This window comes from Suncus etruscus, chromosome 18 (assembly GCF_024139225.1).
Source record: "Suncus etruscus isolate mSunEtr1 chromosome 18, mSunEtr1.pri.cur, whole genome shotgun sequence".
In the NCBI taxonomy this organism is placed as follows: Eukaryota; Metazoa; Chordata; class Mammalia; order Eulipotyphla; family Soricidae; genus Suncus; species Suncus etruscus.
In genome coordinates, this window is record NC_064865.1 from 30,196,486 (window position 1) to 30,215,522 (window position 19,037).

Below are 19,037 nucleotides of genomic sequence, written 5' to 3' on the forward strand. Positions count from 1 at the left end.
CTGGAGGCAAGATAGCTATTGTTCCCCTGGGAATCAAATGTGTCAGCCACCTTGGCTGTGGAAGCTGGACAGCAACACATGAGCCCTCTCCATTCTCAAAATGACAGGATCAAGCAGAAGATAAAATTAGCAGCATTTCAAAGCTGGGTGGAGAGGCGAGATTATTCAAGTCTCTAGAGCTCCTGATACAGATCTAGCAGGGAGGAAACACTTCTCAAGCTCTCTGCACAGCTCTGGAAGTCACTTTCTGCAATCTGGGTGCTGCCGGAGCCTTGGAATCTGCACGTTGGGAGCTCTCTGGAGACAACACAGATGCAGGCATTGCCAGTGGGTCATAAGAGCCAGAAGGGTTTTGATGTGAGGTTCAGCCTAGGACATGGAGATGTGCCAGACATTTTACAGTCAGGACGTTGGCTCGAATGTACTTGCTTGCCTTCTCCAGTCATTTCTGAGCTTCTAAGGTGGGAGGGAATTGCTGGGGAAGTGAGCTGGTCAAAAGCTAAAAAGTAACAGCCTCCCCTGACTGTCTCTACATTTCAATAGTGCCAGCATCTCCTGTCATAACTTTAACTTTATATACTATTTCATCATCATAATGACGTATAATTATCTATGTGAGACACAGTTCCAGGAATGAATAGAATCCCTTGCTTGCCCTGCCCCCCAATACACAGTCATTGCTGGACTGTTGGGAACCCCCTAGTCAGGATGGCTCCATCAGTCAGGGTTCCAGACTTCTCAGTAACACCCAGGATGCAGTTTGCAGAATCCCCCTCCATTAGATTCCAAGTCATGGGTAACTGTCAGCGGCCGGTGGACCAGTGCTGAAGTCTGGGCCAGGAGAGGAGGTGCCATTTTTTGTTTTTGTGGCCACTGATGCAGAGCGGGGCTGTTACTAAAAATTCAGTTGCTGTCCGAACCTGACAAGAGAAAGGCTTTCAGTTAGCCTGTGCACAGAGAACAGGAAGGGAATGCAGAGAATGCAGCCCCCCCACATACCTCACACCTCTCAGTCCCCTGACCATCTTTCCCTGTGGTCTTTACTGTACTCCACCACACCCCAGTCTCTTACCTTTAAACTCCTTTATTTATAGAACTTACATTTTCCTGCGTTGTGGCCAACACTCATTTTTCTAACCCCACCATTTTTAGTCTTGTTAACTTCTCTGAAAGATGCTTGCCAGGCTTTTCTGGCTCTTGATATTTCTCATAATCTGGGATGAGTGTCTTTGACCATAATGTTGCCTTCTCATGGCTGGGCATGAATGGGTAAGGTTCTCTGAATTCAGAGTCAAAAATCTTGAACCAAGGATGATGCCCTTAACCCATGAGGAGACTTTGGGCAATTCATGTCCTCCCTTTCCTCACTTCCAAATAGTCAGAGCAGGGAGGCTTCTGGAGAAAGCAAGGGAATTTTGAGGGTTCCCTGGCTCTTAGAAGTGAAGTCCATGTATCAGTAGTATTGACAGTGCCTGTGATTATTAAGAAATAAGGAGTCAGAGTGAATAGATCATATAGTAGGCTAGGAGCTTGCCTTGTAAATGTCAAACCTGTGTTTGATTCTTGGCATCCCATATGGTCCCCTATCCCTGAAAGGAGTCATCCCTGAATGTAGAGCCATGCTTAAGTCCTAAGAACAGCAAGACATGCTCCTTACTAATATATGACGGAACTTTGAGACCACTTGAACTCATTGAACCAAGACCTGCCTTAAAATACTCCCCGGGATTCACATTATTATCATTACTACTTTAGGTGAGGGTACCATACCTGGTGATACTCAGGGTGTTACTCAGGAGCCTGTATACAATCTAACCTGGGCATGCAAATCTGTGATCCAGTGATTTGCACCATCTTGCTAGCCCAGTGAACACAGAAATTGAGGGGTGTGTAGCTACAGGGATTTGAGTGTGATGATAGAGACCTAGGTAAACCCTGGAGTCCTGTCAGAAACTGGTGAGTATGGTCATAGCCTGCCTGATATTGCAGAGGAGAGTGGATGATTTACCAGGACATAATAAATGATGGGAGGGAGCACTTGAGAGCACTTCAAATCCACGAGTCCTTGGCCCTTCAGATTTAATTCCACACACAAGCCCCAGGTTAGGATTAGGGTTCTATCCAACATGCAAGACATTCCTAGCAAAGTACCAACCTAGGTTTGATCCTAGGTTGATCTGTAGGTTTGATATTCTGAGCCCTTTCAGGAGTGTGCCCTGAGCAGAGCCAGGAGTGTCCTGAGCATCACTGGATATGGCCTCAAAACAACAAAAAAGAGACATTCCTAGCTATCTTAACCAAGGCTCTGGAAAGGAAGGAAGAACCTTGAGAACCTCATAAGAAAGAGATGGGTTCTAGTGCCTTTGGACTGGTTCCCAGCACCACTTAGATCTGGAGCTCTTTAGGCAGCTTTTAGAAACCTCCATATTCAGGCCACTAGGTCAGATGAAATCAGAGCCCCTGGGGTGAACCCAGATGATCTAATCAATCCAGATGATCTGATCAGCAGAAAGGGCTGAATCTCACTGCCCCCATCTCTCTATTCCAAGAACGGTGAAGACTGGGACTGGGGACCACTAGGGTCTGTGGTCTGCTGACTCACTGACTAGTGGCCTGGGACAGACCTAGTTTCCTTGGGCAGGAAAGGAGAAGCTCATGACCCACGCTTGTCACAGTTCACCACCAACCCACAAAGGTGACAGGTGAGGTCAAGATGATGCCCCATGGAGTGGCTCAGAATAGTGCCTCAGAACCTTGGCTCACATGCCTCCGCCTTTTTAATCTGTTCTTTGGGTCACACTCAGGTATCCTCAGGGGTTGTTATTGGCAGTGTCTGAAGATGACTTGAGTGGCGCTGAGGATGCAACTGGGATGCAGCCAAATCAAGTGCTCCAGCCATAGAGCTGTCTCTCTGGCCAGCTTCTCCTTTCTTTACTTAAAACTGTGTAATGGGTGCTGCCTAGTGAGTACAGGAAGGAATTTTTTTAGGGGTGTAGGACTACACTCTATGGCATTCGAGGGATACTCCAGGATCTGTACCTGGAGGCTTCTCCCTGCATTGTTGGGGGTACTATGTGGTGCTGGAGCTTTAACCAGGGCCTTTTGCATACATTCAGCCTCTGAACCATTATTCCTATCTTAGGAGGGACATTTTTTGGCAGTTTCTCAGGAGAGGCTGACTTCTCACACCTACCCTAATGTCCCCACCTGCCAGGGGACAAAGGTGGATTCTGAACTCGACAGCCTAGAGTGGGGAGTGGGGACAAGAGGAGGGCTGCCTGGCATCACAGAAGACAGAGACAACCGCTCAGAAGATGGATCCTTCTCTCAGGTGTTAGGGCTGTGAGCCACAAAAGCTCAGAGGCAGAGCATCTTCCTGGCACCCACAGTGAAGCGGGCATTGTAGTTCCAGGGCCCTGGGAGGAAGGCACTCACGTTTCTGTCCAGATAAAATATTTCAAGACTCAGGGATTACGGATGATGGGGCCTTGTGGGATGTGCTCCTGGTTAACTCATTTTCTCATAGTTTAAAGCCATTCTTGGCAGTTAGAAACAGCAGATTTGACACCATGGATGACTAACGCCCCATATGGGGGAATATATCCCTGTCCCCATGTGCCCCTGGTGGCAGGGATTTAAATGTTTTCTGGTTTCTCCGTGAATCCTAAATCAAGGAGATTCATCCCGGTCCGGGTGAACTCTTAGAGCTAAAAGGCAAGGCCTTATGTTAAATCATCCTCCCTGAGATCCTGCTCCCAGGCTGCGGTCACAAATTCCCCCTTAATGAGTGCACCCGAGAGCCCAAACAGACAGCAGCATTAAATTCAATGCAAGGGGAGCCTAGGCAGGGGCTCAGGAGTGTTTGCTTTGGCTGGGGAAGGTGCTGGACCTGGCCCGCCTGTTTGCCTGACAGGGTGGCTGATAAGTGGAAAGTGCTGCGTGGCAGCCCAGGCCATCTGCCACTGGTGGCAGGCAGCACCTGCTGCCTGCCCTGCAGCCCTGAGCTGGCCACACAGAGACCCTCTGTCACCTTGTCTGCAGCTTCCTCTGTGGCTCCCTGCTCACCAGGAGCCTAAGATGATTTTTTCCTTCCCTTCAGAATAAAAATAGATTCCTGGAACTTTTGTTTGTTTTGATGAATGATTTCCAGGAGGCTGCTGTTTGTTTGGAGAACAAAGCTCCCCAGCTGCAGGGTGAGTAGAAGCCAAGAGACAAGCACTCCTTTGCTCCTAGGTGGCGCTGTGTGCGTGACTGTGTGTGACTGTGGAGTACAAGGAAGTCTAGACTGATGTCCCTGGCTGACCCATTATTCCGGTCTCGAAGAACCACGTTTTTCTTTTCCATCAAATGACACTTTGTAGGACACACATGAGTGTGGAGAGCACCACATAAAATAATGTAAAAGAAAAACAAAACAGCAGGAGAGATAGCACAGCAGTAGGACGTTTGCCTTGCATGCATCTGTGATCCAAGACAGGAGGTGGTTCGAATCCTGGCATCCCACGGTCTCCTGAGCCTGCCAGGAGCGATTTCTGAGCGAAGAGCCATGAGTAATCCCTGAGCAATGCCGAGTGTGATTCAAAAACAAACAAACAAACAAAATAGCTGGTCACATGCGCCCATCTTTTGATTCAGCTTCTTTGTACCATCTGGGCACGATTATCAACAGGAACCTGGGATGGTTAATTCTGTGCCCAGTGGAAGAGATGAGAGCAACACTGTTATGAATATAAAAGTTGAATAAATGGAACTTAAACTCTTTACTTACATTGTGTGTGTGTGTGTCTGTGTGTGTGTGTGTGTGTGTGTGTGTGTGTGTGTGTTGGGGGATGACAGTGCATCACACCCAGGCCTTTCATATTCAGAGCTTGAGCTCAGCCTCTTGAATTTTTTCTTTCTCTCAAGCCCTGACAGTGGCTCCAAGTGAGTCTGGAAACTCCAACAGGTGGAATTTTATGGATTTTTATGGACTTGCTGGAGTGGAGAAACTCCCTTCTCCCAGACTTTCATCCCAAACACCATCATCCCTCTCACTCCCTCAGTGTATTCTCTCCTGTCATTTTTGGCCCCTTTGTCCATGAAGCCAGTTTTCTTCTTCCTGCAGGATTGTTTCTTTCGGTCGATAAAGAAGCCTCGGTGATGTCCAGACTCAGCCTCTTCCCTGCCAACTCCACTTCCCTTTATGCAGTCTTCTTGGTCTGCCTGTTCCACAACCAAGTCGCAGGAGGAAGAGGCGTCACAACTCCTTTCCTCCTCCACTTCAGGGCACCCCACTCTCAGTTTCCAATGAAACAATGTGGGTCCTGGACACTGGGCATGGAACATGGCCAGCATCAGCCTTGTCCCTCCACCTCTCCGCAGCACCTCCTCGTGCAATGCGGTGCTTGGTCCAGCGCTTTTCTCAGTGGCCTCCTGGCCTATCTGGACAGTTTTCCTCCCTTTGCCTGCCATGCTGCTGCTGTGGACCTCCAAGTCACCCTCTTCAAAGCCTGTCTTGCTGTTATCTTTACACCTCTTCAGACAGACCCATGTTTAGTGTTTATTTTCTAGTCCAGACTGCCTCCTCCCAATACCTCCCACAGGCACTCCACGATCATCTGAGCATAGTGGGGGACACCCTATAGCCTCCCACTCCCCTACCTTGGATGTTCCCTCTTGACTGACCACCCCCTTTCAGGGTTCAGCACTTCTGTCCCCTTGGCTGTTGGGCTCAGCAGACAGGAACCCTTTTGCTACTCCTGTCTCTCTCCTGTCTCTGCCTCCAACCCACTCTCCAGTCTGGTCACTTTTGCCGAGACCTTCCTATTGCCCTTCTTCCTCCCTGTACCCAGCAATCTTCATGACTCAGAGTTGATGCAGCAGCCACCAGATGCCAAGTCTTCACCGGGTTCTTCCTATGTGTTGAATCAAAGTTCAGACCTCGGTCCTGACCCAGAGGGAATGTCCTGCTCCTCATTCCTGCACTTGCTTAGCCCTCTAACCTGGCTCCGAGGTCTAGCCAAGATCCTTTCTCTCCTGTCTTTATTTTACCTCCAGCTCTCTTCTGATTGGCTCTCGGCCACAAATGCTTTTCTTCACAACGTGTCCCCTAATGCTCCCAACAACCCTGCACCCATCAGTAGAGTCCCTGCCATGCTGGTAGAACACCTCAAAGATGGGTCATGAGAGTCTCTGCTCATGGTCTGTCTCATCCCTTGAGGTCAGTGGTTTGTCCCTCTAGTTCACAGTTGCCCCCAAACTCTGACAGAGCTTGGCAAGTAGAAGGTGCCCCAGAGACCCAGTGTTTACTCTTAGGCTTTGGGGGGGGGGGGTAGCCAGCCCACAGCCTCTACACACAGGTGGAAGTGGGGAGTCTTGTGGCTGTGAGATCACTGAATCTGTATTTCCCTCTTGTTTTTATACAGGGAGGAGAATGAGGAAGAAAAAGAGGAGATAGGGCAAGCTAAGTGAATGCAGAAGGCTGGTGATGGGGCTAGAGCCTCAGAGAAAGCTGCACTGCTAAAGGCATGAGGTGGTGAGGGGTGCCTTGAGCAGCTGGGCTGCCCTGCAGAGGGACCCCCTCCTGACTCAGCCTCCTTGAATGGAGCTGGCACTGCGATTATAGAGGGCAGGTGGGAAGCATCAGGTTGGGGCAAGCGCTGGTCATTGGACCAGCCCAGCTCACCTTGCCAGCCACCAGGGCAATGCTGCTAAAAGCAAACAGAGCTGGCATGTCAGGTGAGTTTGGGGAGATTTCCTAAGAGGAGGCTATGGCAGTGGGCCTAGGACCCAGGGCCCTGAGGGTCATTCCTATGGGCATCCAAAGGGAAGGGAGGCTGAAAAAGAGAAGGCCTGTCCACAGCAGATATTGAGAGGAAGACAGGGCAGGTCTGGGAGGAAGGGTAAAAGGGCCCAATCTTCCCCTTCCTATGATCTGACTCATTCATTTCCTGGAGTTGCACCTACCCAGGGGCTTGAGCCTCCAGGGCCTTTCCACTAGTGTAGGAGCAGGGACAGAGGGTGTTGTGAGTTGGAGAGGGAGAATCCAAGGCCTTTCTTGGTTTCCCGATATGGGCCTGGTACCCTGTTCTGGAGTGTTCTTTTTCTGGGAGGCAGCCGAGGTCAGGCCCATGTGCAGTGACAGTCTATTCTGCAGCTTGGGGAACATGCGTGAGACACCCCATTTCCTCCCACATCAACTTACTCCAGCCCCCTCACCACCACCTCCTCAAGTAAGTGAGCTCATTGGGGCAGCTTGAGGTCTCAGGGACATTACTTACATTTCCTCTGTAGAATGTTCTGTCGGGCTCTGATGAAAGCCAAGATGTCGGAGTCAGTCTGGTTGTCCCCGGTGAGAGGGATGGAGGATGGTAACTGCTTGGGTGGGCTGTGGACAAACACAGTAATGGGTCTGACCATGTCACACTGAAGACTCAGGGCTGACTTTCCCAAAGGGCATCTCTGGTTCCCAGAGTTGTGTTCTTGTCTCTCCCATGTCCCTTTGTCCTGCTTCTGCTTGCCTTAAGTCTGCCACTGGCTTCTTGGCACTCAGGGGATGAGGTTTCACTGTTTTGCCCCCGTAGATGCCTGCAGCCTGACTGCTATCTTACTCAGAGGCTGTAGGGCCTGTAGGGCACAGGTCCCTTTGTTGCTCCTAAAACTTCCCATACGATTGTTCCCCCTCCCCAGAACTTACCTCATCCCCACTCCAGAAATTTTATCTGTTATACTGCCTTTGCTTCCCCCTCAATGACCCAAGCCTGTCCTCCCTGGAGCCTAACTGACCCTTCAATCCCCGACTCAGAGGTTATGTCCTTTGGGAGATCTCTGCAGTGTTCCCCACTCCATCATAGCTGATCTAGCAGAGATGATAATCCTTCAATTTTTTTTTGACTCAAGTGGTCATGCAATGCACAAGCCTGACCTATGAAGTCCTTTCAGATATTGTGCACAGGTCTTCCCCTCAAGAGATCCAGCTCTGAAAGCCCCACCAGAATTATATATAATCAAGTAAATTACTACAACTTAAAAGTAAGTAAGCAAGCAAAATTTTAACAACCCACTTTCCCCAGCTTCCTTTGTGGTTCTGTGTGTCTAGACCACCAGATTCTGGCTAACAGATTTGTTTCTTACTTTTTTTGGTTTATTATTATTTGTTTTTAAGCATACCTAGAAGTGCTCAGAATTTACTTCTGGCTCTGCACTCAAGAATCACTTCCGGGGGGCCTGGAGAGATAGCACAGCGGTGCTTGCCTTGCAAGCAGCCGATCCAGAACCTAAGGTGGTTGGTTCAAATCCTGGTGTCCCATATGGTCCCCTGTGCCTGCCAGGAGCTATTTCTGAGTAGACAGCCAGGAGTAACCCCTGAGCACCGCTGGGTGTGACCCAAAAACAAACAAACAAACAAACAAAAAAAAACAAAGAAAAGAATCACTTCTGATAGGGCTTGGGTGCATACATGGAGTGCCAGAGACTGAGCATAGGTCAACCCTTGTCTGCTGTACTATATCTCCAGCTTCCAAACTCACAGATTTGGAAGTGTTGTGTGGTGTTTCTAGGAAGTCTCCTCAGCAAGGGTTCTTCCCCCTTTTCCCAGCCCACTGCTGTCTATCTCCCAACCCCTTAAGAAAATCCAGAGCTAAGCTCTCAATGGCCAGGCCAAACCTCTACCTCATATACCCACCTCTGAACTCCACATACCAACACAGGAGGAACAACACTGGCCCCTCAGAATCAGTGAGGATAGTGACTAACTGGGTCTCCATTAAACAAATGCTTCTCTGTTTTCCATCCAGCTAATGTCAGTCCCTGTGAGGACTCAGGCAGGCCTGGGAAATTGGCCTTTCAGCTGGGGACTGGGGGAGAGACGTCATTGTTCAGTGCAGCTGTGTGGGCCTCTGGAAGGGGAATGGGGAGCAGATCACAGACCTGTGAGACAGGGAGGTGTGATGCTGGCTGTGCTCCTGGCTCTGCAGGACAGGGGCTGGTGAGGGCTGGGGTCTCTTGGCATTAGTATCACTGCAAAAGACAAGATGACAAAAGGCAAAGGTGAGAGAGGAGGTGCAAGGAAGAGAAACCCAGGACTCTTAAGGACTGTGTGTATGTGTGATTCCTTGTGTCTCCTGGCCCCCCTCCTGATTCATGTGCTAACCCCTTCTATTCCTCCCCTCCCATGGGCTAGATTTGTCCTTTGGAGGCAGGTATAATGGGGTCATATGCATGAGGCACCCGCCCTGTGATGGGATGGGAGTCCTTAAAGGGAGGGGGTGGCCCCAGAGATCTCACAGCGAGAAGGCAGCTATCTGTAAGCCAGGAGGGGCCTCACAGGAAACAGATCTTGATGGACCTTGACCTGAGGCTTCCCCGTCTCCAGAGCTATGAGAAATAAATTAGTTTCTAGTGTTGGAGTCGGTGGTTTCCCACCGCCAGTCCACAGACTTGGGCAGGTCTGCAGAAGTTTCCCAACAGTTCATGAGAAAGGTACTAACAGCTTAAGGCACAGAGGAGGGCCAGAGGGTCTTAGCAATACTTTGTCTCTGATTTTTCCTTATAGAAGCCTGAACTGGCAAGCACAGGAAGTGCTGTACTTGGTGGGGGTCAGGCTGCAAGCAGAGAACAGTATGACAGGAATTGACTTCTCACAGTTCAGTTTTTGTTTCCTTGCTGGTTTCTTTTGGGCCACACTTGGCAGTGTTTAGGGATTACTCCTCGCTCTGTGCTCAGGGATCACTTCTGACAGGGTTCGGGAGACCACACTGGGGTGTGCACACCTACAACTGGGGTACTTGGCAGGATTGGGGGTGGGGTGTAGTCTTGATATAAACTCACCTGGGCTGGCCCTCAATTGTCTAGCTGTGGTGAGCTCATGGTACAGTGATCACCAGGGGGCGCTGGGGTGCTCTCACAGACACTCATTTGTTGGGGTTGCACCTTGTGCTCAGGATAGTCGTGCTTACCCAATAACATGCATTTGAATTGTGACTCACAGACACCTGTGTGAGTAGGAGATCACACACTTTGTTGTGGCATTGAGGACCAATGGGAGAGGGGCATTTGACGCGTGTGGGCGGCCCTAAAATGGAAACTGATGACCTCACACTTGCAAAGCTGGTGCCTTTTGCTGTTCTCTGGGTCCCACTAACAAGTGCTTCTTATACCCTAATTTTCATTGCTGGAGCATGCCACATATTGGCCATGAAAACAGAACGAAACCAAACCTGATCACAGCTATTGCTGTTAGACACCCCAACACAGCAGCACTGGGGGAAGGCATCATTATAAATATCACACCATTTAAATCTCTTAATAGTTATTATTTCTGCTCATTGATATAAAACTCAGTCTCAGGAGGGAAGAGAAAAATCTAAGTTACTCAACTGGGAAGCGACAGCAAATAGACCTGATCAACTCACTGTGAAGTTTTACAAACTGTGCTCTCAACTCTGATGGCTGCCTAGGTGGGACTCAGGACATCTAGGTTGGGGACACCAGGCTTAGCCCTGACCACCAGTGGCTTCTCCAGTCGTGAGAGCCAGGCCTAACAGCTCACACAGGTCTTGTGACCTATTTCTAGATGCATGTGACTGGCCTTGGCTTCCTGATTATAAGTGGTGGAAACCAGTAATGCTGGGCAGTGGAGAGGTTGAAAGTTAGCTGTGCAGAACTTGCTTTTGACAGAGAGGACTAGGCAGGGTCTCAGGATTTTTCTAAGTTTGAATACTCAGTCCAAGCACTCAACAGACTTGACAAATGGGTATCTACCCCACGAGGTATATAGTACCTGCCCACCCTAGCTTCAGCTTTCTGCCTTCTCTCATTCAGCTCAAGGCTGGACCTATAAACCTGGCCCAGACCCCACAGATTCAGGTGAGGTGGTGATGGTGACTGAACCTGAGCCTCTTGAATTCAAAATATGTGCTCCAGCCATCTGAGAAGCTTTGTGCTGCAAGCCCCACCCCTGCTTTTTATCCCCTTGATGCCTATTTCTCAGCATCCTTGATTCTCCTTTGTGCTGTCTATGGTGAGGGCCCCTGTAGGACCAGAGATAGCCACAAGGTGGCAGTCTCAGAGCCTGCTTTTCTTGGAAGATCATAGAGCAAGTCTGAGTTCAGTGAAGGGACAGGAACAAGAGCTTTCCATCCTATCTGTGCTCCCATTACATAGCAGCAGGTCATCTTAGGAGCCATGCCATATCTTTCATGATCAAGCTATCACATACATTGGAAACTCAGGGGTTTCCCAGTGAGGATTTTTCTATGTATTCAGGGTACATTCCCAAGTGCCAAGTATGGAGGCTGGGAGGTGTGCCAGCCACTTGTGCAGAGGCCCAGATGCCCAGCCTGTCACTTCACTCAAGATAATGACAGCACAGTGTGAGGATGCTTGGGTTCCCCAGGACAGTAAGTCCTCCCACAGCTGCCCTAGGGTTTCTAGGCACTGCAGCTCATTTCTGAACAGCAGGATCACGCCACAATGATTGTCGCCCTGTTTCCTGCCCAATCAGCTCTGGACATTGCTTTCATCTTTCATAAAGACATTCCTTCTGGAGAAAGAATATATCAGTCATCAAAATTAATGACCTCTTTCTAATAGGGATTAATATGCAATATTAATAATACGAGGCCTCCTGGGTGGCTGATCAGTGAGTTATACATTGTGGGCAATCAGTAGCAGGGGCTGAAATCGTATTTTCTTTTAGAGCTGTAGGAATAAACCTCCCACCTCCTGGCTTAGGGGGATCCTCTGAGACCAAGCATCGAACCTAGATGGATTTTCCCTCTTATTCCTGCATTTCTACAGCTCTACGGTTGTCCTGCATTTATCTGCTCTGGAGTGCCAGTGCCAAGAGGTTCCTTGATGGGGCCAGAGTGATAACACAGTGGTAGGGCTTTTTGCCTTGCATGCTGCTGACCTGGGACAGACCCAGGTTCAATCCCTGGCATCCCATAAGGTCTTCCGAACCTGTCAGGATTGATTTCTGAGCACAAAGCCAGAGCGCTGCTAGGTGTGGCCCCAAAACACGCCCCCTAAAATTCCCCCCAAAAGAGGTTCCTTGGTGCATCTTACAGTGGAGATGAAGGAGAGAGATAAAGAGAGGAGAGAGCTGTCTTGATAAGGGCCAAAGATTTGTTTGCCCAGCTCTCTGTGCAAGGCTTAGCTGAGGGGATTCCCTGCATGGAACCAACGATGAGGTAGGGGATCTGGTGAGAGCTAGGTTCTGCACTTCAAGGTTAAGAACTTCTTGGCAAGCATCTCCCTGGATCATCACACTAGTCCCCCCAAAATAGACAGAAATGCCAGGCCAGGGAAGGTTCTACTGTCAGGCAGGCCTGGGGAGGAACAGGATTCTTCTGAATACGGACCAGGAGGCTGTGGGAGTCAGCTCCAACCTATCCTTCTTGGGGAAGTTGGCAGAGGAATGAAAAAAGGGATACTAATGAAGAGTGGCAGCTTTGGTTTTTGGAGACATGAGAAGGTAAAGAACCATGAAGACGAAGACCAGGAAAAAAAAAAGGACAAGAAATAAAAAGAGGTTGCTGAAGGGAGTAAGGAAAGGGATGAGAGAAGCTGGGAGACAATTCAAAGGGCTGGAGCACATACCTTGCATGCTCTAGGCCCAAAGTCTGATCCCCATAACTATATGGACCCTCCAAACATGTTACTGGCACTGCTGGACCTAAGTAGCACCTTGGCCTTGGGTCTGAGCGCTGAACTATTTGGCCCAATGATTCAGTTTCTCTGGGAGTGACCTCTGGGTCCCCTGAGAATTGATTTGGATGCCCCCAAAAAAACAGAAAAGAAAAAAAATAAAGGGGTAAAAAGTAGAGAGTGAGAAGAGAAGAAAAGGTGCCAGCAGGGGTGGGGAGGTGGAAAGAAGGCAGAACTCACTGTAGTCTGACATTCCAGATGAAGCTAATTCACATTTATTTTTAAAGCCTCAAAATATTTCTTTTAATAAAAGATACAATTTGAAATATCTCATCCCTTCCCAAGCCACTCTATATCTTTATGTTCAATGTAGGGCTTGGGCCAGGATTGGTCATGGGCTGGGATTCAGGCCCAGCAACAGTCCTCTTGGTTTCTGGTCCCCAGCTGGCTCCCTAGATTTGCTTTTTTTTTTTTTTTTAATAATTTTTATTGTGACCAAAGTAAATTACAGATCTTTCACAGTAATATTTTAGGTACATAGTGACATTGAATCAGGGGAATTCCCACCACCAGTGTTGTCCTCCCTCCACCCCTGTTCCCAGCATGCATCCTATATCCCCCTCCTGTGACCGCCGGACTGCTAATATAAGTGGTCCCCTCTTGGGTATCGATTCTGTTGTTGTTGGCTTTAGGTTTGGTGTTTGAGGAATCTCGGTCTCTTGACAGACAGATGGGGAGGACAGAGGCCTGAGAGGGAAGGAGTGTGGTAGGACAGAGAAATCAGAACAAGTACTGGAAAAGGCTCCTTTGAGCTAAGAAGCACCTTGAGGGTATAGTTCAACATTTCTGAGGATATGTGTCTACTGTGGGGGGGCCTGCAGGAGGTAGACTCTGCTTCCAAGTCCAGACATACTACTTCCCTGCTTGGTCAGTTACTGGGAGCCTGCATTCCTGTCAGCAGAGGACAGGATCAGGGACAATGCATCCTGGATATTTCTCATGGCCTGGACCCTACATCCCTTGACAAATAATAGGGGGGTAGAGGATATAATTAGAATGGGAGGGAGTTGATGTTTTCTCTTTGAAAAGTGTGAGGAGAGCAATAACAAAGCCTTCATGGTTTTTAGAGAATGTTCTAAAAGCCAGAAAAGCCTAGGGCAGGGTTCCTTTTCTCAGCTGATGGAACTTTGTGGAAGTTCTTGTGTGTCTGCATTGGTAAGAAAAGGCTGGTGATTCTGTAGGCCCCATCTCTAACACCTCTATAGTGACTTTTGTCCTGTATTTTTGTGTGATGTTTGGGACACCTAGCGATGCTCAGGAACTACCCCTGGCTCTGTGCTTGGGAATCATCCCTGGTGGAGCTCTGGGGACCATATAGAGTGCCAGGGATCAAACCTGGGTCAACCACATGCAAGGCAAGCCTCTACCTGCTGTACTATTACTCAAGATCAGGGTAGTCTTTTAAACAGGCTTCTTCTTTCTCTCAGCAATATGCATTTCTGTTTCCTCCATGAGCTCAATAGCTCATTTCATTTTTAGTAACAAAAATTACCACATTGCCTCGATGTGACCTTGTTTGTACACTTATTTTCTGAAGGACATCTTGATTGCTGCCAGTGAACCATGAAAAATGTCTGCCATTAGTACCCAAATGCAGAATTTTTTATAGACAAAAAAATTTTAACTTACTTGGGAAAATACCAAGATTCAGCATAACTGCTGAATCATAAACTTGGAGTAGATTACTCTTAGTAATAAAATGCCAAGTGATCATCCTAATGGATGAGCCATTCTTTCCAGCAAAAAGTGATGCTTCCTGTTTTTCCATATTCTTTGGATATGTACTTTGGTGGAATGTCTCTCTATAGTCATTCTAATAGTCATGAGATAATGTCATTGTTTTATTTGCTTATTATTATTTTTTCCCCTTTGGTAACACCAAGAAGTACTTAGGGCCTTCTTCCCTGTTCAGTTTTCAGAAGTCACTCTTTTTTGTTTGTTTGCTTGTTTGTTTTGGAGCCACACTTGGTGATGCTCAGGGGTTACCTAGAAATTACTCTTAGTGGGACTCAGGGGACTATAGGGGATGTCAGGGTTCAAATCCAGGTTAGCCACATGCAAGGAAGGCACTTTACTTTCTGTACTAACTCTCTGGACCCTCAGAAGTCACTCATGGCAGTACTTGAGAGACCCTGTGATGATTCGGGGGACTCTAGCATGTACATACTTACAACAATCCTTTGAGCTTTCTCCTGGCCTCATTTTTTAATATGCACTTCCCTAGTGACATATGCTATTGATATGTTGTCACACACTTATTTGCATCTATAGCTCTTCTTTGGTGAGGGAGCTTTTGGCCTTGTTAAAATTGGGTGGGTTTACTTTATAATGTCAATTTCTAAGAGTTCTTTGTCTATTTTGGGTAAACTGTCCTTTATCAGATGTGTGTTTGACAAATATTTTCTCCCAGCCTCTGGCTTGCCTTTTCATTCTCTCAATAGTGCTTTTCATTGAGTAGTGTTTAGTTTTAATAGTCTCCTTTTTGCTTTGTTTCCTTTAATGCATCTACCCAGCCTTTTCACAAAACATGGTGTGAGCCAATGAACTTATCCTGCCTTCGGCCTAGGGCTCACTGGAGCTCTTCCCTAAAATGGGAAGGCAAATTCAAGTGCTGCATGAGGCTGAGAGGAACACCTGGGAAATATCAGTCATGGGGCTTTCTTCCCATGAACTCCTTTAGTTATTTATTCCTCCAAAACAGAGTTCAGGTGCTCATTTTTGCTCATTTTTGGGGATACTCTGCCAACTGTACAGAATGTTTCAGAGAGTCTGGATGCACCTGATGATGTGGTGTTACTTATGCCCAGTGGTGCTGAGGGGTACAAGGGACATCCAAGTAGTGCTCAAGGGAACATGCAAGGCTGGGGATGTGACTTGGGACCTTTTGCATGCAGAGACTACACTGTAAGCCCTTTCAGCCCTTTCTTTGGCCCTGATGAACTAGATTTATTTATTATTATTATTATTATTATTATTATTATTATTATTATTATTATTATTATTATTTGTTTTTTTGGGCCACACCCAGTGGTGCTTAGGGGTTACTCCTGGCTATCTGCTCAGAAATAGCTTCTAGCAGGCATGGTGGACCATATGGGACTCCGGGATTTGAACCAACAACCTTAGGTTCTGGGTCGGCTGCTTGCAAGGCAAACTCCGCTATGCTATCTCTCCAGGCCCGGATTTTATTGATAAGCTTTTGGTTTTCTAGACTTAAGAAAAGTTACTAGTGGGCTCTGATATACCCCAGTCCTATTACATTTATTAGTTGTACTAAGTAAGCTACATTTCTCACTGTGAACTAAGTCTGATATACTATTACTAACAAAGCCCATGATTTATTCAGCTTTCCTTTGTTTTCACCTTATGTACTTTTTCCTTTCTGTTCTGGGAGCCCATTCCAGATGCCACATTGTCAACAGTTGGCATGACTTCTTGGATCCCTCCTGGTTGCGCATGCTCAGACTCTCAGTTCTGAATAACTATAACACTTGGGGGAACACTGGTCATGGAGTGTGTGGAAACTATAAGTGGTCCTTGTCTGCTGTTTTTCTCATGATTTGACAGGAGTGATGGTGTTTAAAGAAGACTATGAAGGTAAAGTGGCATCTCATCATACCCCATTCAGAGGACTATCTGGCACTTCTCTCCATTTAAAAACCCAAGTCTGCATTCCCAACTTAAGAGCTCAGCTCCCTCTTAAATTTAGTGGGCCCCCGGTCCTGTTCTGACAGTGCCCAATCTCCCTAAGAAATAAGGGTGGCAGGGGTCAGGCCCTCTGGCTTGACTCCTGAAGCTGTGTGGTTGAAAAGAGACAACAAGGATGGCATGAGAAGGAGCCAGCCTTTGTGTCTGAGGGGCCTCTCCTTGATCAGTGACTTGGCTCTGGGCCATCCTCAAGACAGGTTGCCCCAGCATGCCCAAACTTTAGCTAGTACAGAACCAGGCAGAACCAGGGCTGCCTCCAATCTATAAAAGACATGATTCTGAATTCCTGGCTACCAGAATAAGGAGAGTGCGTTTTAACAAGCCAGAGGTTCCTGACCTGAGCATCTATAACTAATTTACCAGCAAGAGCTATTCATCCTCCTGTATCTATTGTACTAGATAGAAAGTACAGTAAGAACAGGTTGGGCCCATGTGGGGTGTCCTACACATGTGTCAGAAGATTCTCTTACCTTCTTTGGGAGAGAGGCCGTAGCCCTCTGGACTGGAAATCAGGTGTTAGTGGACAGGATCTCATGTGATCAAGTGAATTCATGGTTTGAGGGTTGACCTGTTGGCCCAAGATGGAATTTCACAGAGTGAGCTTGAGTCTAATGACATGGGACAACATCCTAGAGGAATTTCTTTGTCTGGGAAGCAGGCGGACAGCTAGCTAGAGAAGTTTCTAAAATAAGAATAAAATTAGAAGTTGATAAAATAGTTTAGAAAGAAACAGCAGTGACTGCACTATAAGGCACTGAGATAGCTTTTGAATGCAGGATTATGGCTAGTTGTTTAGCTTATTTGTAATTTTCTGTTTTTTTTTTTTTTGTTTGTTGGTTTTTGTTTTTAGGTCACACCCAGTGGCGCTCAGGTGCTCTGCACTCAGAAATCGCTTCTGGCAGGCTCAGGGGACCATATAGAATGCCGGGAATCCATCCATGGTTGGCTACGTGCAAGGCAAACAAACGCCCTACTCTCTGGCCCCTTTTCTGGGTTTTTGATATTTTCTTTCTTTCTTTCTTTTTTTTTTTTTTTAGAGACAGGGTCTCGCTATGTTGCCCAGGCTGGAGTGCAGTGGCTATTCACAGGAGCGATCCCACTATTCATCAGCACGGGAGCTTTGACCTGCTCGGTTTCCGACCTGGGCCTGTTTGCCCCTCCTTAGGCAACCGGGTGGTCCCCCACTTCTGGGGGTCACCATATTGATGCCGAACTTAGTGCGGACACCCGATCGGCATAGCGCACTGCAGCTCAGAACTCCTGGACTCAAGCGATCCTCCGGCCTCAGCCTCCCGAGTAGCTGGGATTACAGGCGCGCACCACCATGCCCGGCGGTTTTTGATATTTTCTAAATTGAACATATATCACATTTTGTCTATAAAATGCGTAAAATCTTATAATAAACAGAAGCCCTTTCTGGTTTTGCTTCCTCTGGTGTCCAAGAGACCCCATAAAAATCAGTGAGCCTGTGTTGATCTCACTGAGGAAATAGTGCCTGCAAATCCTATATGAGGCAGAAACAGTTCCTGGGCATTCTGTAAGATGCCTTGTGACACCTGCCTCCCCTACCAATGTGGGAATGGAGATATGGGAACCTGCACGAGGCTGTTTCCTACTTGCCTTTCTTTTGCCCCAGAAACTTCTCTGCTTTGCATGCTCCAATGAGGTTTAAGGTTTCCTGTCTTTCCCCGTCAGAACTTTTCTAAGGCTACCATACTATTTTGGCAGTCTGCCCCATGGTGGCTCAAAACCCCTGTTGCTGTCACCTGGCCCTTTAATTTTGGGGGGGGGGGGCACACTTGGTGATGTTCATGGGTTACTCCTGACTGCACTCAGAAATAACTCCTAGTGGGGCTCAGAGAACCATATGAGGTGCTAAGGCAAGGGTCTCAAACTCAATTTACCTGGGGGCCGCAGGAGGCAAAGTCGGGGTGAGGCAGGGCCGCATAAGGGATTTCGCTTACCGAATATTCGCAATTAAAAATCGCATTAGTAAGAAAAAAAATCGCAAAAAATCGCATTAAACATTTGCTCGCATTAAATTGCTCGGGGTATGCGAATGTTTAATGTGATTTTTTTCTTACTAATGAGATTTTATTGCGATTATTTGGTAAGCGAATAATCGCCAATACTGCGATATTTGAAAGCTAGCTGCGGGCCACAAAATGTTGTATGGAGGGCCGTGAGTTTGAGACCCCTGTGCTAAGGGTTGAACTCAGGTTGGGCTGCATATAAAGAAAACACCCTATTTGGTTCTATTATCACTTGGCCTTCCCCTGGTACTTTTAGTTTCAGTGACCTCTTGGGAAAAGAGCCCATCCCTGTGGTTCCTCTATTTTACACCAACCCAGTCAGGAAGAAGCCAGATGAGCTGATTGTTGCTGGGATCAGTTAGTGGTCCTCATTCATAGTTCTGACTCCAGGGGACACACATTAAGGCAAGGAAGTCCTGGTTCACAGTGATCTTGTGAGGAAGAGTTCCTCTTTGGAGGTCACAGAGCACCCAGGTGTTGGCATGTGGATATAACCTGCTACCTGTTTCTCCTAACTTGGCTAATTTCACAGTCCTTACTATGGAAAGTACAGATCTTAGACTCCAGTACTATGAGAAGTCCCCCAGGATTTCCTGCACAGCAGAGACC

At 47.7% G+C, this 19,037-nt stretch overlaps 1 protein-coding gene across 1 annotated transcript in view; it reads right to left on the reverse strand.

Annotated features, from left to right (window-relative positions):
* Window positions 1-429: 429 nt before the first annotated feature.
* The window catches only part of KIF6 (kinesin family member 6), a 601,782-nt gene continuing 583,174 nt past the window's right edge, over window positions 430-19,037 (reverse strand). The window contains exons 19-21 of the mRNA XM_049764755.1: window positions 16,866-16,963; window positions 7,260-7,366; window positions 430-920 (exon numbers count right to left, since the gene is read on the reverse strand). Coding sequence (XP_049620712.1) covers window positions 904-920; window positions 7,260-7,366; window positions 16,866-16,963 — 222 coding nt within the window. The 3' untranslated portion in view covers window positions 430-903. The remainder of the gene's footprint in view (window positions 921-7,259; window positions 7,367-16,865; window positions 16,964-19,037) is intronic.